The sequence below is a fragment of the Zonotrichia albicollis genome, chromosome 1 (assembly GCF_047830755.1).
Source record: "Zonotrichia albicollis isolate bZonAlb1 chromosome 1, bZonAlb1.hap1, whole genome shotgun sequence".
Lineage (NCBI taxonomy): Eukaryota > Metazoa > Chordata > Aves > Passeriformes > Passerellidae > Zonotrichia > Zonotrichia albicollis.
In genome coordinates, this window is record NC_133819.1 from 111057074 (window position 1) to 111081636 (window position 24563).

General features: G+C 38.8%; 1 protein-coding gene across 1 annotated transcript in view; it reads right to left on the bottom strand.

Annotated features, from left to right (window-relative positions):
* The window catches only part of B4GALT6 (beta-1,4-galactosyltransferase 6), a 30501-nt gene extending 6669 nt beyond the window's left edge, over positions 1–23832 (bottom strand). The window contains exons 1-6 of the mRNA XM_005479264.4: positions 23079–23832; positions 7781–7897; positions 7311–7424; positions 3017–3141; positions 2408–2524; positions 1395–1582 (exon numbers count right to left, since the gene is read on the bottom strand). Coding sequence (XP_005479321.1) covers positions 1395–1582; positions 2408–2524; positions 3017–3141; positions 7311–7424; positions 7781–7897; positions 23079–23193 — 776 coding nt within the window. The 5' untranslated portion in view covers positions 23194–23832. The remainder of the gene's footprint in view (positions 1–1394; positions 1583–2407; positions 2525–3016; positions 3142–7310; positions 7425–7780; positions 7898–23078) is intronic.
* Between the last annotated feature and the right edge of the window lie 731 nt (positions 23833–24563).

Consider the following 24563-nt stretch of genomic DNA (forward strand, 5'->3'; position numbering starts at 1 on the left):
GCTTTCTTTCAGAAGCAGCACACAATTTCATGAAACAAAAGTCTCTCGGAGACACTTCCAAATCTGGAACCTTCAAGGAGTTAAGACCATTTACAAAAAGATTTACCATTGCTTAGGACACAATTGCCACACTGAATAACTCCAGAATGCAAGAGGAAAGAAAATAGAAATAGACAATCATGTAATTTCAGATCTCTGTGGAAACACAGGATTCAAAACATCTTAACAGCATGTGGAGAAGATTGCAATTATATTTGCCTTTCAACATGTTACTGAAAGAGCAGGTGTTTTAACCCCCTCCTGCCTCTCAAAAAACCCATATACATACCTCAAAAATTACCAAAAAATAAAACATTGCTAACCCAAAACCAGACCACCAACCAACACCAAAACCAACTGGAATATGACAGTTAATGGGACTTTTTGAGGTTATTTCTTATTTTATAAATCTAGTTTTGTTTATAGAAAATTTATCAATTTTGTAAATATTTACCTATGTAGACATTATATAAATGAATTGTTTTATAAGTACATACAAAGATAGAAGAAATCTCTTATTTATTCATAGGTGCTTATTTATTTATTATTAAGTACACATGAAATCTTTAAACATTAAACTGCTGATTGGTTGGCAACCTGAAGTCCAGACACAGAGCCATGGTTTCAAGGCATTGTTTTTCATCTGTTAATTGACCAGGTTGTCAAGTAGATTAATTTCACAAATAGAGTCCTGGATAGCAAATACATACATGTAGCAAGCAATAAGCTACAGCTTCCTGTGAAGTGATTCCAAGAATGTCATGAGATAGCAGAGTGTTAAGAAGCAAGTGGCACATATTAATGTAAACTGACAGAAGAGAAAGAGGTAAGAAAAGTGCAGGTCCCACTACATTCACCCAATGTCAGTCAAGACTGAGAGACAACATACAAAATGGTATAGCAGTGAGAAAATCTTCAGTTTAAAAAGCAGTATGAAACAGAAATAAAAGTATACATTTATCAGAAAATAAAGACACTATTGCTGTGATATTTTGCTGCAGATTTTCTGCTTTTCTTTGGTAAAGCCAGCAGAAATGTTTATGTAGCCTGAAATAATTTCTAGTAAGTTAGGTAAGATTTTCTCCCTTGACATACAAAGCCATTTTTTTTGAGACCAACATCATTGCAGCAAGCTCAACATTGAAAATCATAAATATTATCTTCTAATTAGTAACACATCAAATGTAGAAACTAAATTTAAATCTTTCTTTTATTAATTATTCATTCCTATAAGTAGCATAGTAGGAGGCTGCTTTGCTGTTTTCACCTACTGTATATATATAGTGTCACAAAATTCATACTTTTAAATATTTCTGAGTATTTAAGAAATAATGTGAATAAAACCATTTACTTACATGTACATGTACTTGTCCAGCTTTGCTGCAAAATGGCGTGGCATTTCTCCACATCCATAGTAATTTCTGTCATTTTCAGGTAAGTGATCCACATCATGGAATATTATGCAGTCCCAGACAGCATCCTTCATAGCCTCTTTGAAGCCAACATTAAAGAGCATTGCACGATTAAAAGGTTGTGTACCTGTCTTCACACAGAAAACAAAGGATACATTGCAAAAATCAAGAGGAGACAAAAAATTCCATACTATGAGAAAAACATACTCTAACACACACAGAAAAAATAAAAATTGACAATGATGCCTCTTTTGACCGGCAGCCCATATAGGTTGGCTGCACCCGAGGATGGGGTTTGCCCTCCTGGCTGCCAATGCACACATTGCTGAGTCCTGTGAGTCAGGAGTTAGCCTGGCTCCTGCTGCCAAATAGCACCCCCAGAACCCTTTGGGCAGGGCTGATCTCCAGGCACACACTCCTCTCCCAGTTTACGCTCGTGCCTGGCTTTACTCCATCCTAGGTGCAGAGTCCAGCATTTTGACTTATTAAATTTCATCCCATTAATCAATGCCCAGTGCTCCAATTTATCTAGAACCCTCTGCAAGGCATCCCATCCTTTAAAAGTCAACCACAACCTCCCAGCTGGATATTATCAAGAACTTGCTGATGGTGCATTCAGCTCCTGCATCCAGTGAATGTAAGGCCCTGGAACTGAGCCCTGAGGAACACTGCTGCTGACCTACTTTTTTGCCTTGAAAACTTACAACTTCAATAGATTCTAAGAGGCCATCTTATTACCTCTATATTACCTTATATAGCCTATATTTGAAGAAAAGCATTGTGTATCCAGCCACTGCTCAAGATGAGGAATGGAAATAGAGCTTTATTTTTTCATTTAAAAGAGTATAAAAGTAGAGAAACTATTTAAATTCTGGATTCATCCAAACCTTGGTAAGAATATCAAACCCCTTTTAGTAAGGAATCTTGAAAGTCACTTTTCAAGTAGATGCTCTTACCTGCTCAACAACATAGAAGGCAAATTCCAGCCGCTGCTTCTGCAACATTGGTATCAGATGACGGAAAAAAATTGGAAGATGCTCGTGACGATTCCGAAAAGGAATAAGGATAGCCACCTTCAGAAAAAGAAGAAAAAAGCTATTATAACAGCATTATAAAACTTAAATTTTTCAATAAAGATCAAGTTTTCTATGGCTTTTCAACTTTTACATTTAAATTGGCTCAGTGTTTTACATGTTGGTTCCCCCAGGAAAGTGTGCTGAAAATTTGCTCAAATAATTAAGAAAAAAAATTTGAATAAAAAGTAAATAAGATTTTCCTTTTATGCTCACTTGCTTCTAGTTATACTTCAGGCAACAGACACATAGGACATATTTGCATCCATATGATGAAATGTTTGGTAACTACAGCTAATGAACCCTTAAAAGTTCTTGATGATCCATTTCAAATTTTTCTCCTAGCTGAAGTTTCTTCTTGAGCACAGATGGCATACTACAAATACTATAAGATACTACATATACAGCACAAAGACTGAGTGCTTGCAATGGTAATTTATTCTTAGATACCAACAAGAAGAAATAAACCAAAACAGAAAATCAGCATCTAACCTTCCACCGTGGCTTACAGTCATTTGGTTTCCAGTGTCCTCCTGGTTTAATGTCTAAATCTTTTGAAAACAGTCGCTGAATTTCATCAAAACTAATTTCACTCATATTAACATCAATAAGGCCTCCTAAAGAGAGGAAAAAAAAAAAAACAAACCTATATATTAATTTCAATTAAGAAAATTGACCTAACACTACAAGGAATGTCATAGACAAATGGCATCAGAAATTTGTAGTTATACTACCTACAGAAAAAAAGAAACAATTTATACTATCCTCCTAATCTTTCATTCTTACAGAACGAAGTTCTAGTGTTTCCAAAAACAGACCTTCCTTCCATGAAACCTATAAAGAAAATATTAATTTCAAAGGACATAGAACAAGCAAAGTAATTTGAATTCTGCATCTCTTGCAGAAAATTTGGGTTGCCTTTCATTTCAAGTACCACTTTTAACAATTCTACATCACCTGCACTAGTGAACCTTTACTCAAATTCTGTGTGCCTTCCTGCTCTTCTTCCACATTAAAGGAAAATGTATCATCACTACACTCAACAAACTTCCTCAATTTAAATTTTAGATGATATGCACATTTCATGTAGTCTTCATCCAGTAATTCACCACTATTTGTTTCAAAGCAATTCATAGCAAAGGGCTGAATTTGAGAATTACCATTGGTAGAACTAATGACCCCAATGGGAAAAGCATTTGCAAAAGGCATGAAAGTGAAATTCAGTAAGTTAATGAATAAAGGCCCAAATATGATTTGAAAAAAATCAAGTTAGTACCTACTGTGAGAAAATATTAACATTAGTTGACAGCTGAAAGTTGTCAGTCATTAGCTTATGCATGTGTAAAAAGTTCAAAACTGGAAATAATGATTCATAGTAAATACCCTCAAAGGCAATAGAAAGAAGCAAGGAAATCTGGGGAGAAGACTAATGTAATACTCATTAGCCAGAAGTTCAAGTTTATCTTCAGCAACTACTACACTCTAAATCATCACATAAAAATCTTGCAAGAATTTTCTGGCAAACACCATAAAATATTATTCTTATTTTTGTCTACAAAGTTAAGTGCTTTGGTGAGGGATGGTTTAAAGTCAGTCCAAAAATCACTCCCATTTTCTCCCATGTGTCCATACACAAAAGATGCTATTTGTGCCAAAGAGATCATTTGTGTCACCAAATTGACTAGTTGTGTAAATCTTTTGAAAATATTGAAATTTTTGGAACATACTAGGAATAACTATCGTTTTCAGAAGAAGGCAGAAGATACTGCAAGAGCTCTTTTAGTTTGGGATATGATTAAATATAGTACTACTTGCAAATGAAGAAGGCAACCTTTTTTAATGTAAAATCATAGGTGAAAAATTATCAACAACAGTATACTATGGAGCTATTTCAAGAGAAGATTTAAAGAAACCCATATTAATTTAATTATTTTAGGAAAAAAGGAAACCTGGTAGTTGCTAAAAAACCTGTATAGATAGACACTAGAACAAGCTAGTCCCACAGAGATTGAAATATAAATTTTAAAATAATTAAAAATTAAAATAATTATTTAAAAATAAGCTTAGACTATCATAATGGTTACATCTGAAACTCTTCAATAACCCAAAAAAGAAATCTTTTGAAACATAGAATCAAGGTCAATCAACAAAGGACTAGTAAATAAATATGTACAAAATAAATTTTTAAAAATTAAAAACTAAATTTTAAAAATCAATTTCAACTAGCAAGAGACAGAAAAGCAACAAGAGCCTTTCAGTTCAAATACAGAATCTAAAAGGAAAGTAAAGATAAATAAAGGTCAATTACTATACCAGAAAGGGAAGGAAATAGCACATGATGTGATTCAGATACCTCAGTATTCTGAGAAAAGTTCAGATGTGATCAGATGACTACAGAGTTTAAATTAGAAAGAAACATCAAATGGTAGGACAGTATTTAGATAAAGCCTTTAGATAAGGGTGCTTTTAACTCCATGAGACATGATGAAATTCCATCCAGAGTGTTTAAAAAGAAGCTATAGTAAAACCTGAAGTGTTGGTACTATCAAAAGCACACAGGAGATGAGTGAATAGAAATCAGCATTTTTTCCCCTGTCACTGGTGGGGGGCAGGAGAAAGCATCTCTGTAAATAACTGCACTTATTATTCACTAGTTCCATCAGGGTCTAGCAGGCGGCAATAAAACATATTTATACAACCCACAAAATAAGAAACCTAAGAAAGCAAAAAACATTTTGAAGAAGAAAATCAGGGAAAAATTAATTCAACAAATGAGATAGACATAGAAACCAATAAAGTAAAATTAATTTAAAGTAATAAAGGATGGTTTCTTACTGAAGGAAAAATGAAGCATGCAAAACAAAACAAGCAATAACTGGCTATGCTGCCAGGTAGTTTTACAGTTTATAATGGATTGCACATTAATATGAGCCAGCACAATGTAATTGTACAAAACCAGAAAATCTCATCCTGGAATGTATTAACTGCTGCTGTGTGGGAAAAAAACCTAATTTTTCCAAAACTAATTTGTTTTATAACCAGGATTTAAGCCAGTTATGATGCTTTAGAAAGAAATCAAATTAAGGACAGTCTACAGTGCAAAAAATTCAAGAATTACAAGAGCTTTAGAAACTATGCAGTCTAGAAAGGTTGGGATTATCAGTTTATCTCTAAAGGAACAGACAGATTCTTGCACTGCTCTATATCAAAAAATGGTGTTTTGCTTACAAATTACAGCAGCACTGCCCAACCAGTGGGTTATAACCTGTTCTACTGAGTCATACAACAAAGGCAATAGCTGTTCCTATTTTAAGAGCCTATGTACTTACGTACTAAAATCAAATATGATTTTACCATGCTCCTTTCATGATATAAATTTGACAAGCTGATGCAAAGAAGAGAAGATGAACTTCTATAATAACCTTAGACTAATTAAACATTCAAAATATGCACAATTTAACACTCTTTCTTGCCTGGCTATCTCACACTTCCTACATTTCATTAAATTAAAAGATCTTCAGAGATGCTTTATTTAGATTATAATTAGAAAGAGAGATGATGATTAAAAAGTCATACATGGAAACCAAAAAAGGGAAACACATATCCCTTGGTTGAAAAGCAACTTATTCAGTGAATTATTTTCTATTAAAATTATTATTTCTCTATTAAATTAAACAGGATAGAAGTAGTACAGAGCAATTACTAACAAAAAAAACACCACCAACAAAAAAAAGGTGGTAAAAGCAAAGCAGCAACCAGGAGATCCATAGAGAAATTACTAGTAGAATTATTTAGTTTTGAACTAATCTAACAGAATTCCACCTGCCAGATACCCTGAAAGTGACATGAAGAATACTAATTTTATACATTTTTCAATCAGCAGAAACATCACATCTTGTTTCTCTGATTATCCAGATTTGCCATTTGCCGAAATTTTTATGTTTCAAAAAGTAGCTAAAAATTTGCTATTGAAATAATTTGGTTTTATTTGTTTAGATGTTCAATAATATCCAAAAAGGTGATTTTGAAAGTCAAACCCTGTGTCTGGAGGAAAAGAGGTTGAAATAAGTATATTATCATACCATGGGACTAATTACTACGTGGCTTAAGACAGTTTTCTGTATTATTTAGTTTCATAAGCAACAGCAACTGATCCATACTTTTGGCTCCATGTCTGTATATTTAAAATATAAAACAAAGCTTAGAATCTGACATTATTAAGAAGAAACACAGGTAACAGGCACTGTTTCTGTTTTCTTCAACAGATAAACTCAGTTGAGATTAAAAAAAATATTATAATGGAATCTAGATTATCCTAATAAAATCTTTGAAGAAAAATTGATCAGATTTCAGTTCAGCTGCCAGTAACCTTTTTTGGTATGATATGGATCTGAACTGCTATATTAGATATCTAATTAATTGCTCATGCTGAATGACAGCCCACAGATTAAGCCAGGTGTCTAAAAGACAAGAGGTTAGAATTCTGGAATGCATTACAAATAACTTCAGAAACTATGTGATATTTTCTCTCTTACAAATCAGTAGTTCAATTATTTGATTTCAAATTAGTAAAGGTGATTAATAAAGAGACCAAAACTTCAGTAACATATTAGTTACAGGTAAACTTCTGCTAAGCATCATTGTGCATTATCAGATGTATTTTATTCATTAATTTCTGTTATATACTTAGACTCCTTACAATTTTATTTTATATTAAAAAAACTGGGTTTTGTTGAAAATACAGTTTCATTTACTAGATAAACTTTCAGGTCACTTTAAAACTTACTCATGTAAGGCAGTTTCTCTGGACAAGGCTGATAAGGAGAGTAGGTGAAGTTCTCTGGAAGATACATTGTTGTTTGAGCAACACAGTCACTAGAATTGCTTCCTTCAGGATAATCTTAAAAAGAAGAATTGATTTCTGTAAAAAACTATGTTACCCACTGAAATTGTAACTCATCATCATGCAGGTGAGAGCATTAATTTTTAGCTAACAAATTCCTAGCAGCATGATTTTAAAAACATTTTATTACTCTAGAGGAATAATAATTAAGTACAAATATCTTTCTTATAGCTAATAGAAATATTTCCTACAGAAGTGAACTGATAAATAGTAACTATTTGACCTTGACTCCAATTTCAGAGAAGTAGGATTTGGGTCTAAGTTTTCATAATCGAGCTATGTCATTAATGATTGGCTTTTTTTAAAAATTGAAAAAAGAGGTCTTTTAAAAAATACATTAAAAATATTCTTACCTGTGCCATTCAGTGTAGTATTTTTGTTAGTGTACAGTCTTATCATGTGTCCTATTGTTTTTACATTTTCTCTCAACATTATACCACGAGCTTGCACCATAAAGAGATATGTGTTTGCTGATAAAACAAAAAAGCAATTTTGAATTTGTATTAAAACATTGTATTTCCAAATTATTCTAACATACATCTACAATGTGTTCAACATTTTTTACTGCGTCTGAATCCATGGTCAGTGAACAATAATTTTTTGAGATTAAGGTCCACAGAGTGAAAACTAACAACAACAATAGAAAAGAATGGCTCTATTCAAACCCAAAAACTACAGATTATCAATACACATTTTATATGACACTTTCATTTCTCTTTAACTAACACAAAGCAACTGAGAGTGACAAGAAAATTTAATTTATCAATAAAACATTTTCATATGTAGATACACATCTCATATATAGATCTACAAAAAATAATTTAAATATAGGACAAAAAAAGTCTAGAAAATCTTTTAGACCCATATAATGGTTCCTTTTTTACTCACTAGTTAACACAACTTCCAGTCAAAATGTACTGTTTATTCATTCATTCCAAACAGCTGCTTTGTTATACAACTGTTACAAATCTCTGCCAATCTCAAAGTATTAATGTTTTATAATTATACATGAAATATTTATTATAGCCATCAAGAGTGAGTAAATCAACATTCTGAGTAATTAAGTGACTCAGTAACAACAACAGCATGAAATATTCCTCTGTCTCAATCTTGCACCCAAAGTCCCAAATACAATCTCAAGACATTTCTTTGTATTCAACGGAAGTTAGTAAGGTAGAAATGAAGCTGCATTTATATCTGAGTGAGCAAATGCCTACCCAGGACTCAAAGAGCTAAAGAAATATTGCAAAGGGAAGGACTAATGGTCAAAGGGATCATCTGTTACTTCACCTACATTGAGCACCCAGTTCTCTGGGGAATATTTGGCTCCCTGTAACTAGCAACCACCTCAACAACAAAAGAATGCTCTGCATCTTTGAGGGCAAGAACCAAACATACCAGGGATGAAAAATAAGTAAAGAGATTAAAGAAAAGTTAGAGAACTATCTCAGGAACTCCATCAGATGGCCCAGCACCAGTGGCATGACACAAGTAACTCCAGATCAACCAACAACTTCTTATAGCCTGACACAGAGAGACCAGAGTTAGAGAGAGCTGTGTATGAGGGACTGGGGGCATTTCCAGAGGAAAACACAGTGATTAATTCCACCACATTAGCAAACAATACTACCAACACCCACAGAGATAAAAAACCAGCTTAATCTTTCAAGGAATTGTATTTCAGAGTCCTACAATAATGTTTTAATTTTTTAATGAATGAATGGGGAAGGCTGTCCTGGCTTTCAAAGAACTCCTTATTAAAACAAGGAATATTGACAGCTAAAAAAGAGGTTCTGAACATGCCAGGTGCCATGAATGGCATGTAATTCTCAAACCCTTGGCCAGCATGACTAACTGCAAGTGTTAACAAGAGTTTACATGAGTGTAAACATGTTTACAGCTGCTACAATCCTGAAGTTGTCTCAACACTTTCTGGCCACCCAAACAGAAGCAAAATAAAACAAAAAAGCTACATCCTTAGCCTGACAACAGGTAGGAAATCCCAGAAGAAAGATTCTTATCAGGATTCAAGACAACAGATAACATTCAGATTTCTTTTCACAAAAATTACACAAAAACTTCTCAAAATTTTAACCCAATTCATGGAAAGTACCACACTGTGGTTCCAATTGTTTCATTCCATTTGTAGTTTTCCATTCAGATACTGGGATTTTTGGGGTGTCTCTACAAAGCATTTCAAGGAATCTGTACAATTCATTAATTCATATATGAAGTTACCTACTCAAGAAACCTCCTCCTTTTGGAATCAAAATAAAGGCATTTTGATCTGTTCCTCCAAGAACAATTATTTACCTTCAAACAAATAATTTCAAAATTCAAGGTTTTTTCCTGAAAGTAAAATCATGTATATATTTGCCTTTCAAATAGGACCAAAAATTCTTAAATAACAAGAAATTTCTTTCTTCAAACTTTAATATATTTTAAATTGGTATCATCTTTTCCCCCAAATAAGTTTTTTTCTCCCATAGGTACAGCTCTTCTCTTCAATATCTTCCTATTCCAACACTAAAATAAAGTGGGTTTTTTAATATAAATCCGTTAGTAAATACTGATTTCAGAGCTAATCTCTGGAAGATTGTGTGCTTTATTCTTCTTTTTAATGTGATACCAAAAGCTAAAGTCACTTGAATTTTTAACTCTGCAGAAGGTTTATAGAACTTTCAGCGGGTTTATAGAAGGATAATTCACATAAACCAGGTGTGGTAAGTTGATGTGGCTAACACCTAAGTCCCCACTAAGTTGCTTGCTCCCTCCTCTGGAATTAAATGGAGGAAACAATAAAAAGGGCAAAAGTCTTAGGAACCTGATATAGTAAAGAATGGAGAGTAAGAACTTTCAAACAAGTCCACAAAAAAAAACAAGAGGCCATATAAATGTTCTCAATTTTTACAGGAAATGTTATTGCAGTTAATGTAGACATAAACCTTGGAAAAACAAGATTTCCTGCAAAAGCACCTACATCTTCCCTTTAGTGAAATACTTACCCCTTGACACAGAGGAGAAAATTTGAACAAACACACAAGACCTTTGTGAAAGTTAGAAAAGGCATTTGTCTCAAAATAGACATCATGAAAAGACAATTGAAAAAACCCAACCAGGTAAAGCCTGCTGCCACCTTGGCTTAAGTATGCAAGAGCTGCTCTTGCTGCCAGGAAGATCCAACCTTGCCATGTTTTTATCAAGTAATTCTTGTAGTCTACCTCCTCTTTCTTCCTGAGCTGCTTGTCAACTCACTATCCAACTTTACACAAACAGGAATTCATCAGGAATGAAACATTGTCCTTTCTGGGCTGGTTTTTTTCCCCACTACCTGTCTCTCCAGCACAATCACAGTTACAAGGAGTTCAGATCTCCTCAGTTCATTCCACCATCATTCAGCAGCTGCTTAGGCAGCAGCAGATGCTTGAGCAGCCAATTAATTACATCAGAAGCTAAAACATCAGGCAAAAATCAAATATATTAATTTAGTCCTAAAAAGAAATCTCATCTGCTGCTACAGGTTTGTTGGCAAAGAGCTGTGACAAAGAGTGCAATTCAAGTGTCACACCAGCCAGCAGCAACAGCAACAAAGTATTCAAGCCCCAGAGGCCAAAACAGCAACAGAGAAAAGCAGCATTTCTTCCAGTGGGGTGGGGGATGACTGATAGCAGAAGGCAGCCAGATAAAACTCCAAAAGGTTCCTGGTGTGCCCTGATGGAAACTTCCTGCCACAAGCACCGGAGTCAGTGAGGGGAAGTGATCTGCAGAACCTCATACTTACCAAGAAGGAGGGATTCACTGGGGACATGAAGATCAAAGGCAGCCTTGGCTGCAGAGATCGTGAGATGGTGGAGTTCAGGATCCATGGGGCAGGAAGAAGCAAAAGAAAGATCACAACCCTGGACTTCAAGAGAGCAAACTTTGGCCTCTTCAATTATCTGAGTGGTGGAGTCCCATGGGATAAAGCCCTCAAGTGAAGATAGGGGCAAGAAAGCTGGGTAATATTCAGGGATATTCCTTCAAGCTTACAAGAGATCCATGTCAACAGAGGTAAAATGGCAGGAAGCCTGCATGGATGAACAAGGACCTCCTGTGAAAAAACCCAAACAGAAAAATAATTCAGTGGGAAGAAGCAATCACAGGGAATGCAGGAGGAATACAGAAAAAATACTTGAGCATCCAGGGATGCATTTAGGAAAGCTAAAGCCCAGATGGAACTGAGTCTGGCCAGGGATGTCAAAGACAGCAAGAAGCATTTCCATAAGTACAAAGGTGATAAGAAGAAAATTCAGTGAAAACATTGCTAGGTGAGAAAGACACATGGATAAGTCTGCAATACTCAATGCCACCTTTTCTCAATTTTTATTAACAATACCAGTCTTCAGAAAGGGCAACTCCCGAGACCAGTGTGGAGCAAGGAAGTTGTACTCTTGCCGTTGGTGGAAGAATTAAGCAAACAGGACACAGGCTAGGTTCGTGGGCCCTTATAGGGTGTACCAAGTGCTCAGGGAGATGGCAGATGTCATTGCACAGCCACTGCTGACCATCTTTGATTGATCATGATGAGTGGAAGAAGTGCCTGAGGGCTAGAGGAAAGCAAATGTCATTCCTATCTTCAAGAAGGAAGACCCAGAGAAGTACAGGCTGATCAGCCTCAGCTTGATCCCAGGGAAGGTGATGGAGCAGCTAATCCTGGAAACCATTCTTCAAGTACGTAAATGACAAGAAAATCATCAGAAACGGACAACCAACTGGGAACCTTCTCTGATGAAAGATAAGGAAAGAGCAGGGGGCTAAGCCTTTCACACTGTATCCCACAAGACTCTCATAGACAAACTGTTGATGTACAGGCTGGCTAAGCAAACGGTGAGCTGGATCAAAAGCTGACTGACCAAGCCCGAAGGGTGAGGTCAGTGACCAGTGATGTAGCCCAGGGGTCAATACCGGTTCATTCCTGTTCAACACCTTCATTAATAATCTGGATGACAGGCAGAACAGAACCTCACAAAGTTTATTTAAGACACAAAAGGGGCATAAGTAGCTGGTATGCCAAAGGGCCATGCTGCCATCCAGAGGTACCTCAGCAGGCTGGAGAAATGTGCTGACATGGACTTCACGCAGTTCACAAGGAACAGTGCAAATTTCTGCATCTGGGGAAGAACAACCCCAGATACCAAAGTATTCTTAGAGGCATCCAACTGGAAAGCAGCTTGACAGAAGAGGTTTTGGAGTCCTGGTGGACATCAAGTGGAACACGAGCCAGCAATGTGCTGCAAAGAAGGCCTACAGCATCCTGGGATGCATTAGGAAAAATGCTGCTAGCAGGTCAAGGTGATTATTCACAGCCTTCACTCAGCACTGTTCAAGCCACACATGTTGTGGTGTCCAGTTCTGAGCTCCACAGTAGAATAGAGAAGAACGTGGACATTCTGGAGAGTATCCAACAACAGGCCGTGAAGAAGACAAGGGAACTGAAGCATCGCTTCTATCAGGAAAGGCTGAGAGAGCAGGGATTGTTGATCCCCAAAGAGAAAGTTTAGGGGTCACATTAATGTGTACAAAGAGCAGGTGTATGTGTACACAATGTCTGTGAAGGGAAGGTGCAAAAAGAGACAGAGCCAGCCACTTTTTAGTGGTGCTCAGGGACAGAACCAGAGGCAGTGGGCACAAACTGAAACACAGGATGTTCCACCTGAACACCAGGAAACTCACTTCTATACTGTGAGTGGGACAGAGCACTGGCACAAATTGCTCACAGTGGTTGTGGAGAATATCCTCAGAAATATCCTAAAGCCTTCTGGACAAGGGCCTGAGCAATTGGTTCCAAGTGGTACTTCTTCAGTAGGGAGGTTGGACTAGATAATTCAGAGATCCCTTCCAACCTCAACTAATCTGTGATTTTCCACCTACTTTTGTCTTTCTGCATTTGTACCAATCATCGCTGTCACAGTGCCAGGCAAAGCACAAACCAGGAAGGCAAAATTTCACATGTAACCAAAGAAAGCATCTAACAATGTAACACCTAGAAGCAATTTTATTCATATTCTTCTTATTTCACTGCACGTGGTTCATAGTAAGTAAGAAAGCGAATTTTTGGCTCCAGAAACATAGAATCTAGGTTGTCACACAGTTTACAGGTTAATCAGATGGAAAGTGCAGTGAGGAATATAAGACAACACACACACATAGTACACCTTGGAATCAATACTATATACTCAGTGTTCCATCTCAAGCAACTGCAAGTGTCAGCTCAGAGCTCATAACTAATTCACATGAAGTTTTCCTATCAATTGGTCCAGATCTGCATCAGCAATCATGAACACACAGCCCCATGTCAATAATCAAAAGTCCTAGTTTGAGGGCATTATTTAAAAATCATTCTAATAACACACATTACAGCATTAAAGGGATCATCCTGTATTTCAGAGGACATATTAAAAGTATCAGATGAATAATTTTTTTCTCTCAAATTTTTATAGCTCACTAGTTATTAATAGTTTTATCTGCTAGACTGTTGGGGAGGGCAATGCATTAATTTTAAAAGTATAAAAAAATGTAAAAATGGCTCAATGTTTTATATCAGGTGGCTTTTTGTTATTTAGGTATTCACTTGAAGACTATTTACCCCTTTTTTTAAAGAAAATTCTATCATTCACAGACCACTCTCCATTAGGGAATCAAGCTCCTTCCAAGCAGTACACCAAAAAATCAAAGCACTTCTCACAATACTGCATTTAGTTTATCATCCCACAATTTCACAGGAAAAGCACAAGACTCATTTTTATATAGAAACTTAGTAAGTTATCATGCTGTACTCATACACCAAAGCAAATCCAAAAAAATATGCCATGCACTTCGAAGCAACCAATGTAGTAAAATATACAACAGGACAAGTGAGTTTGAAAGTGGGTCAATGACTGACATTCTGAACAGGACTAGGAAGCTAGAAATGTGATGACTTTAAAAACATAGAAGAGTATTAATTATTACAAAATTTTTTTTTTAAATACCAAACAAAAATGGACAATCTTGGAGGCCACAAATTTGATTTTCAAATGCAGCTTTCATTCTACCAAAGCAAAACCAGAAAACCAAGGCCAAACAAACCCAACCACATTGGAAAAAGCACTATGTCAAGAATATTTTCAAAGCAATTAACAAAAAGTTAGCATGCCCCTTTAAAAAAAAAAAATCTATCATCAGAGCAGTTACAGCAACATTATTTACTGATCTTTCCGGGAAAAAAAATGCTGAAAAACTCAGATAGGAAATATTTCATAGACAACCCGTGGATTCTGCAAGACCCAAATATAGTAAACATGGCTTTACAGGCAATAGGTCTTGACAAATGACCATTTCACCATTGCCCCTAAAGTTACTCATCTGCTAGTCAACACCTGTTTCCATGGGACTTCTGAAAAGCAAATTCAACATATTACATAAAAATTGGTATGGATTCAAACAGGTTAACAGAAAGGTCTCCAATAGTAATTGTAAATGGGGAATCATCTCATGGGAGCATTTCTAGAACAAGTCCCACAAGGGTCTCTTCTTATTTCAAGGTTACGGGATATTGTTCTCAGCAATACTGGAGTTAGAAATACTCTATTGGCAGAGTTCACACATGGCAAATTAACATAGAAGTGTTAAAGATCAAATTCCATGATTAATCTAAATAAACAGTAAATAGATTGCTGAGATTGCTTCTAGAATATCACAGCTACAATTCCAGGAGCTAGAATATTCTCTGCAGTATAATTACTTTAGTCTGTGAAACTGATTCATTAAACAATTTAGCTGTGAAGGACAATATCCCAAGTAATGAAAGACTGCTGTAAACTGGTTCCTATTCAAAAATGGAAATCTACAAGAAACATCAGTAAATACTATTGCAAGTGTCCAGCTTCCTTAGCACTGTGTTTATTTTTACATGTTTGTTGTTAATCAGAAGTTGTTTTTAAAACAGATACAACAGCATGAAAAGAAAAAAACTTTGTGCCTTGAAATATATTTTTTACTTGATTTGTTTTTCAATATTCAATAGCAGTTTTGCACTATTTGTAACACAATAATAAATCCAATCTTATGTCACAGAGATAGTGAGACTGCATTTGAGTCTGTATATGTATACCTCCTTATTAAAAAATCTTAGAAAGACATAAATCACCTCCATCTGTTGAAAAAAAAAAACCCAAAAGCTACCAGTGTTTCTGGTGGCTAACAGTGATCTTTCAAATGGTGCAGATGACAAATCTGTATCAGCTGCAACAGAGAAGCTCCAAATTGTTTTTTTTAATACTTCAGACAACCTCTGTATATTCTCTGCAACAGTGGATATGTCAAATGGATGAATCCTCTGACTGCAAGCCTGAGGAATTGGATAAATATCAGTTCACTGTTTATTGGGAGACAGCAAATGAGGGGATCTCCATTTACAGTGAAAAAATTGAATCAAAATTTCTTTCCCTAACAGTTGTTTTAAGCATAATAAGGATATAATGTTCAATAAAATTTCTAACATATTTGATACTATTCTATCCTCTCAGGCTATTAGTTGATTATACAGTAAGCTGTAGAATAATTCAATAAATGCACAATGAACTGAAGGTAAAGAAGGACAAGCACAAATCTAAGAAAGTGAACTGACCATTGGCAATACCTTGCAAAAAAGCATCTTTTGTATTTTAAAGTCCTGTACCCAATTTCTGCACTGTGCTCACAAGAATCTAGCACTGGATCCCACACAAAGCATAATTATTTCATGTGCTCCCCATAATGCGATTGCATAATTTGAATACAAAAGATTACCTAAGAGTAAGAGCTATAGAAAAGCAAGTAAAAATAGTCACTTTTAGAAATAGTCTTATTAATCAAAAGCCAGTAGATAAGCTATCTTTCACCACAGACAGATGTGGAAATGGTTAAAGCTTCGGCCCTGTCAGTAAGGCATCACAATTCAGATGTCCCCCATAAATGTCCCCAGGGTATACAATCTCTCCTTCTCAACCCATGAGAAGAATGCATTCAAATAAGTGGCTGGCTAAAGTGAAAACTCATTTCACATGATGTCTCATAATTACTTTGTCCTTGTGCAGTTAGCTGCACACCGTAAGTACCTGGGTTTTTTCTGTTTTCTGACTAAGAACCATATCACAAAATGAATACTGATTGAAATCTTACACAGGAAAGTTCTCTGACAAATAACAAGTAATACCTAAGTGCTTAAGGAAAACTATCAGATAAAAATGCAGAACAACTGATTCAGAAATAAATATGTATGTTTAGTCAAAGTTAATCTGTTGGTAAAAGTGAAAGACAGTCATGAATGACAGAGCTACAATAATTTATTCTGAATTAAGTGCTAGGAATGACTGTGCTGGGCCAACATAATGGAAAAGTCTTTGCACCTCCCAGACCAAGGCAGAAAATGTACCCATGACACTCCCCGAGTTCAGGGGGTTCAAGGAGCTCAAGCACTTAGTCAGAATGCTGAGGAACATTTGGTCACTGGAAATCAGAGATCAAGCAGAGTGTTTAAACCTCCATTTCCCCTCTGCACAAGATTAAAAAAGTCCCTATTAATCAGAAAGTAAACTACAATTTCAGAGGTAAAGGATTTGATGATAATTTGTCAAAGTGACATGAAATACTGCAATGCAAGCAAGAAGAAGACCTCTGTAGATAATGAAACTACTCCTGCTCCAAATGAAGCCTTTAATAACAGGTGAACTTGAACAATGGAATATAGCTGAAAATAGCTCCCAAACAACAACTAGTTCTGTAGTACAGGCATTTCCCTGCAGAAATTATGAAACAATGGGACAGACAAGTTTCATTTACTCAAGAAACTTGTAAGAGACCCATGAGAATAATTCCCTAGAAAGAAATAAAAGAAGGCAATAACAGGGAAAGAAAAACACTAACATGAACATCTACCACACCCTACAAAAGTCATCAGCCTTTTATCAGATACTTCCACACAGCATGAGAAACAAGCAAGTTGTATTAGTTCTATTTCAGTGCAGCAAACCTACACACAGGCTCTATTACAAAACCCTCAGACAAGGTATTACCAGCCACCTATCATTGTGGCAAGCACAGTCAACAGTATCCTGCCCTGCACTGGCAACAGTATAACCAGCACATTCAATAGGAGCAACTGTTGTCTCTTCAGCTCGTAAAATCATTTGTCCAGTTTGGGCATCCCAGTAAGAACCAAACATTAATACCAGAACAAGCCCAGAGGAAACCTTCCAAAATCGAGCATATTATGTACAAGCAGAAACTAAAATAAATGGGTTTGCACAGTCTGAAATAAATGGCTAAGAGGAGGGTGCATTTTTTTTTTTTTGCTGTCTTCAGAAATACAGTGTTCTTGTAAAGAGAAGACTAAACTGAACACTTGAAAGTAGTCAGTCAAAAGACACAAGGCAATGAACATAAGGTGGGCTATTACAATTACATATTACAATTTTGTCACAGTTGTCTGACCCTGGAACAGGTTTCTGAGAGAGACAACAAAATCTTCATCCCCGGATTTATACCAAAACTCAAGTGGACACGACTGAGAAATGTGATCCAGTAGGATCTGCTTTCAGCAGGAGGTTGGATCAGGTGACTTCCAGGTGCCCCTGCCAATCTACATTATTCTGTAATCAAACAGCAAGTCTTTAGAAATGCCACAACTGCCACAGATGCCAGTAACAAAGAATACCAGCACAAAGGCTGTGCCCATATTTATGGGCTCAGCACCTGAAAGCCATGATAAGCATTTATCTTGCCGATAGCATTTTCAGGACTCTTTTCTCTATTTCTGCACAAGTTCAAAAAGGAGTGATATCATTCTTCCTATTAGGAAAACTAGTAACAGAACAGAAAATAGATTTATATAAAATTGTGAGCTAAAACCAATAGACATTATTCCAAGTTCCATGCAAGCTGCCTTTTGGTTAGGACTAACAAAAAAGTAGCAATATTTTAATGAAAGAAGCAGAAGACTACAAGAGAGAAAACATGAGCTGTTTTTTCCTCTTCAAACTCATTTCACCCTTCAGGATTCTTAGTTACTGATGTCAAAGCAGACTGCATCTTCTTTGGTCACTGCACTGTTTCATAACCAGTTCTTACTTGAACTGCAGAGGTCATTATGTCCAAGGTAGACAAGCTAGAATCTCAGAATAAGCTGAGTTGGAAAGGACACATCAGAACCATGGAGTGCAACTACTGACCCTGCACAGAACACTCCAAGAACGTCACCATGTGCCTGAGAATGTTGTCCAAGCACTTCTTGAACTCTGTCAGGCCTGACGCTGTGACCTCTTCCCTGGAGAGCCTGTTTCAGTACTCAAACACTCTTCTGGCTGAAGAACTAGACTGCAATCGACTACAATATGGAGAGCTCTAAGAGACTCTTCCTCCCAATCTGGCAAAGGTTCTCTGCTGCAACAAGACAGAAAGGGATAACCCAGGGATGAATAAGAGATCATTTTCTGAGATCTGTCCAATGTAATTTCAGTTTTAATGCTGAGGGCAAATGGGAAAAACAGGAAAAAAAGAATTGTCTCTTGCAGTACTCAGAGTGGTTTGGCAGTGAAATTAGACCAGCAAATGCTCTCCCTTGGTCACCATTGCCTTGTTAATTTGTCTTATTCTCCTAATCTTTGGATCCTTTCCACGATGTAAACTCAAATCTACAAATTGGTTCTGGATGGCTGTCAGGACCAGACATAAATTGAGTCCCTTTTATTACTAGTTTTATCTATAACACTGAAAAAATCCCCATGTTGGTGCCAAATATTCCTGCTTTTATCTAGCTTCTTCAGCCTCTAACTAATACATGAATTTGCAACTTTCAATGAAGTTGCAGAATCACAGGCTATTAATTCAAGATCAGAAATTTCAGTTTCTGCTTTTACCAGAGGAGCACAAAATGAACTAGTCACAAAAGTGGTCATTCTGGAGAAGCAGCACATCTTATCTCCTTTTATTAAATACTTGAGACTATCTCACAGAAGTGTCATTAAACATTTAAATGAAATTTTTAAATTTTAAGCATTTTAAATGTTTTTGACCATTTTAACTTGCCATCCTATCTATTGAAGTTTTCCTCTGAAACATCCACTGAATTAAACAAGAAAAATTAAAATTAGAAAATTAGTCTTCTCTAATCAATTGTTAGAAATCATTCTGCTGTCGTGTTTCAGCTCCTCTGATTATCAAAAGACTACCAGGGTGCTGAGGTAGGGTTGCAATCACCTCTACCTCATCCAATCATCTGTGCTTACAGAAAAGGGAAAGGCAGGCACATGAATGATCCCAGAGTGTATGAATTCTTCTGAACCATTTAAACCATACATATTTTATATTAATTGCAGTACTATATGTCTTCATCTCAAAACACAGAACCACATCTGAAAACATGAAAATGTGGTTTTCCTCCCCTTGTATTCTGAAGTACACGGAATAATAAAAGTTTCTGTTTCCCAAAGAACTAACATTCTGAGGGGTCTCTTCAAAAACAGAACCGTGATATTATTGCAATATCTGGAGTTATGGTGCAAATGAAAACTTTTAAACATTAGACAAATAATTAAATACCTTAATATAAGTAATTCCGACTTCTTTCTTCTAAACAAATTGTCAATACTTCAAGTTGATCTAAACTCCCTTTGTTACAAAATTTGCAGTTTTGTCCAAAAAAATGCAGTAACTCTATTTTCTAAATAGTTTGAAGGACAGAGGGACTGTGACAGTGACCTCTTTGAGAATTCTTCCAGTGCTAAGTGCTTAGATGTGCAGATGTCTTTTCCCTTTGATAAGCCATTAATTGCCTACTAAGGGGGACTCCCACTCCATTAGCCCATAAGAATTCAAAGTTTCAATCAACTTTGACATGTCACAAAATCATTCTGCTGCAGAACTTGTGTATTTTTCTTCTCCCACCTTCCAGTACACTGCTGCTCCATAAAACATTTGGGAGTCCAACTTCTCCCTCTCTTTTCAGTTCCTCTGACTACCACAAAGAGAAGCCAGCCACGGAGCAGCTCCAGTTTCCTACAACACAATTAGTATTTTCTTGGTCTCTGACACTGTGCCTTGTATCTTTTTGAGGAAGAAAATGTTCTGGTTAACTAAAATATCTTCAGTAAAACACATCTTTACACATAAATTACAACAGATCCCAACCATTTATGACTTAGATGCAGAACATTTTTAATGAAAAGCTGCTAACAGGTAAGGTGGCTGAGCTTCAATCAGCAACCTTTAGCCTTCCTTCTCTTCACACACAGAATCAGCCTTGACTTAGATGTATCTACTTCATTACACACAGTAAAAAGGTGCAAGAGCAGTGAAATATTCTATCACAAGAAGCAAATGCCATGAGCATAAGATTATTAGATGAATCATCTGCCTGTAAACTTGGGTGCTCCTAAGTGTTTTGAGAATCTTCTGTTCTTACAACTTACATTTTCACTATACTGCCAGGAAGCTTGTTAGCTTTTATAGTATCTGACCCTCTTTCTCTCCATTCCACACAGTACCATTTTAAGGAGCAATTCCTGGGAAATCAGCATTACATCTGCAGGCTGATAGGCTGAGATGTAAAACTTTCCTACTGCCCTTCACCATTTTCTCTATTCTCTTTCCCACGATCCTTCAGACCAGTAGAGGACAGCAGCATTTCAAGATGGACCTAAGAAGTGCCAGAGACAAGGAATAAGTTCATTGTTGCCTGGTTTTGACTTAAGCTGGATAAGTTCACACTACGGTTAGGGCAGCACAGCATTGATCAGTGGCTGGAAAGAGCTGTAATTTCACAAACTCATGTAACTACCCAAGATTTTTGTTAAACCACATCTTGAAAAGGCCAACTACAGTATTTGTGTCTGAGACAACAAGAGAGACTAGTTTGAGTATTATTCTTTTTTCCCTTAGACCAGATCTAATTAACCTACCCCAAGAACACTTTTCGTACATACTGTTGATTTCGTTTCAGTCCTGGTACAAAGGAAGCTGACAAGATATGTAATTCCCAATAGCTGAGCAGAAAGATGAAGTCCGAAATTTAAAGCCTCATCACTAAAGGTTCTGATTCTGAGCAAGGGACTGCATAAGCCTTGCTTTGTGAGACAAGGTTCTTCCTAACAAAGTAGCCATTGGGAAGAAACATTTAAGTAACAAAGTAAAACTACAGCGGCATACATTATATTAGATGTTATAAGTTTTACTTACAAAGATGTACAAACTGCACTCAGCTACTTAAATCATGTATCAATTACTTGCAATTAAAGTCTACTTTATATATGTGTCCTATATCAGCACTTCAAAGACCTAAGATGTCTAAGTGGACATCAGCATCCTTCTCACTTGGAAAACTATACCAGATCCCTTTCAGGAGGAAAACACTGACAGACAACAAAGTTCTGAACTCTAATCCTATAAATATGATATATTTTCTAATATTTTTTTTGTATTTACTTGAACTAGAAAAATAATTGGCAAACTTGTAAATATAGTAGGAAGTACGGAAGTAAAGGAAAACCATAGAATGATAGGTGAACTATATAGAACTATTTAAGTATAGAAGCAACAACTGTACCTTGAAAGTGTTTACAAGTTAAATAGGAGATAGTGAACAAGAGGGAGCCAAACAACATAAAGACACAATCAACAGGAAACAATTCCTGAAGATTCAGTGATCACACCAGTGTGGACATTTTGTAGTAATGACTGCAGAGAGAAGTTTTAAGCACTAAGGATGAAGAGAGAGATGATTTGGCAAGTATTTAGGTAGCACCTGATAAGCAAGGAGATGTGCAGAAATATGTGGCAATGTTCCCTGGGGAAAAAAAGGAAAACATTCCCTAATCAAGGAACACACAACACAAGGAAATCCCACAGAGCACCATACAGGATACCACTGGCCTTAGCTCTGGGGTAATGCTAACCAGTTTTAAAAGGATCTTCCACTGAGAAAAAGCCTGATGGTCTCCCAATAACAGCAGAAGAACGAACCAAGGAAACCAGCAAATTTTTTTGGTTTGTGTTAGAAACAAACTTGAACAGTTGTTTTATGAAGCTTCTTCTAAATCAGAGGGTTTGTCTCCCTCTGAAGTGATTCCTTCAGAAGCAGAAGTTACCAAACTGTAAAACCTGTGAAGAGAGAGATCCCTCTAACAGAAGTAAAAAAACAAATATTCAAACTGGTCCTTCATTTTTATTCACACGGGCTTTATTATTAATGCAGTTACTAACAATCTGAAAGATTAATACATTTAAGTGACTCCAGCAGTTTTGCAGTTCTTTCCCAATTCATACCACTGTAACACGACGAAACGCTGAGCCGCTTCAGTGCCTCGCTTTGCCAGCCGGCGAAGCAAGGGCAGCATCCACCTACCTCGCGATGGCAGATGAACCTTCTAGAGCGTTTGAAAGCAGCAGAACAAAGATGCGGGATCCGCGCACGTTACCGCCGCCCCCGCCGGCAGCCCCGACCCTTCCCGGGCGGGCGGGATCGCGTTCCCACAGCCGAGCCGCCCCTGGCCCGGCGCCGCCCGTGCCCTCCCCGCCGCCGTGCAGCCCGGGGGAGGCGGGCGCGCCCCCGGCCCCCGCCCGCAGCCCCGCTCCCCGCGGGGGCGGCTCCGGACTCACCGATCCCGGGGGCCACATAGATGAAGTAGAGGCAGGACGAGGAAAAGGAGAAGAAGAAGATGAAGGCGAGCATGGAGCGGTTGGAGACGCGCAGCACCTTCCGCAGCAGTGGCATCCTCCCGCCGCGCCGGCCGCCGGCCGCTCCGCTCAGTCCCGGCGAGCCGCGGCGGCGCTTCCGAGGGGGAGGCGGCCCGCTCCTCCCATGGATCGGGCGGCGAGAAGGTGACGAGGGGGCGAGGGGAGCTCCCGCCCTCCGTCCGTCCCCGGGAGCGGGGCAGGCAGGGGCAGCGCCGCGGCGTGCGGAGGAGGGCGGGCGGCGGCGCTTTGTGGCCGCTCCTGCTGTCTCCTCGCGGGCCGGCCGCAGCGGCGATGCCCGCCCGCCTCCGCGCTGCGCCTCCGGGCGGGCTGAGCCGCCGCCGGAGGGAGGGGCCCCCTTAGCGCTGCCGCGGGGCTCGGGGAACGCTCCCGCCGCTGCTCACATGCCGCCGGGCGCCGCGGCCACCCGCGCTCCCGCCTGCAGTCCCCTTACTAGCGGCGGCGGCGGCCGCAGCAGCAGCAGCATCCCCGCTGCGGGCGAGCAGAGTCACCTCCGCGCTGCGCCCAGCCCAGCCCAGCCCGGCCCGGCCCGGCCCGGCCCGGCCCCACGGCTCCCGCGCCGCCCCGCACCGGGAGGAGCCGCCCCGCACCGGGAGGAGCCGCGCGGCCGCTGCGGCGGTTGTGGCGCGCGCGAGCCCCGGCGCGGCGGCGGCACTGCGGGACTGCAGCGGGCGGGCACGCGCCAGCCCCGCCTCCGCGGGCCCGCGGACCAATGGAAGGCGAGGGAGAAGTGAGCCCGCGGCCGCCGATTGGCTGTTGCGCGCGCACCGTTGCTATCAGCGGGCTGCTTGAGGGGGGTGGGGCAGGGAGCCGTGAGGCGGCTCGGCTAGGACCCGCGTCGCGCCCCGCCCGCCCGGCATGTGTGCACAGCTTCTCCGCGTCCAGTCACCTCGGCCTTGTGCACAACACAAGGGGCTGGGTTCCTGCCCTGTCCGTGCCCCCTTTCGAGCGCTGATGCCCGCCCTTCCCCTCCCTTCTTCAGGTGGCGCTGCCGCTGTACCGCGGGTGGATGTCGTTGTGCTTCCAGGTGTTTTAATGCAGAGCGGTTGGAAACGGGAGTCAGGGCTGGCAGCTTCTCTCATATGAGAGGCTTCAGGAGCTGGGCCTGCTTAGTCTAGAGAAGAAATCTGAGAGGGAAACTCGTTAATGCTGCCAGATTCTTCCCAGGTGTGCCCGGCGACAGGACAAGGAGTAATGGTCATAAACTAAAACACAACCGTCACCTCAACGTGTAAAAGAGGAATAAACTCTTTACATTCAGGATGGCCAAGCACTGGAGCAGCTGCCCAGGGATGTATGTCATGGAGGCTCCCTCTTCAGAGAGTCTTTTAAAACCCACCTGGATGCAGACCCTGGCTTGGAAGATGGTCCCTCCCAACAATAACAATT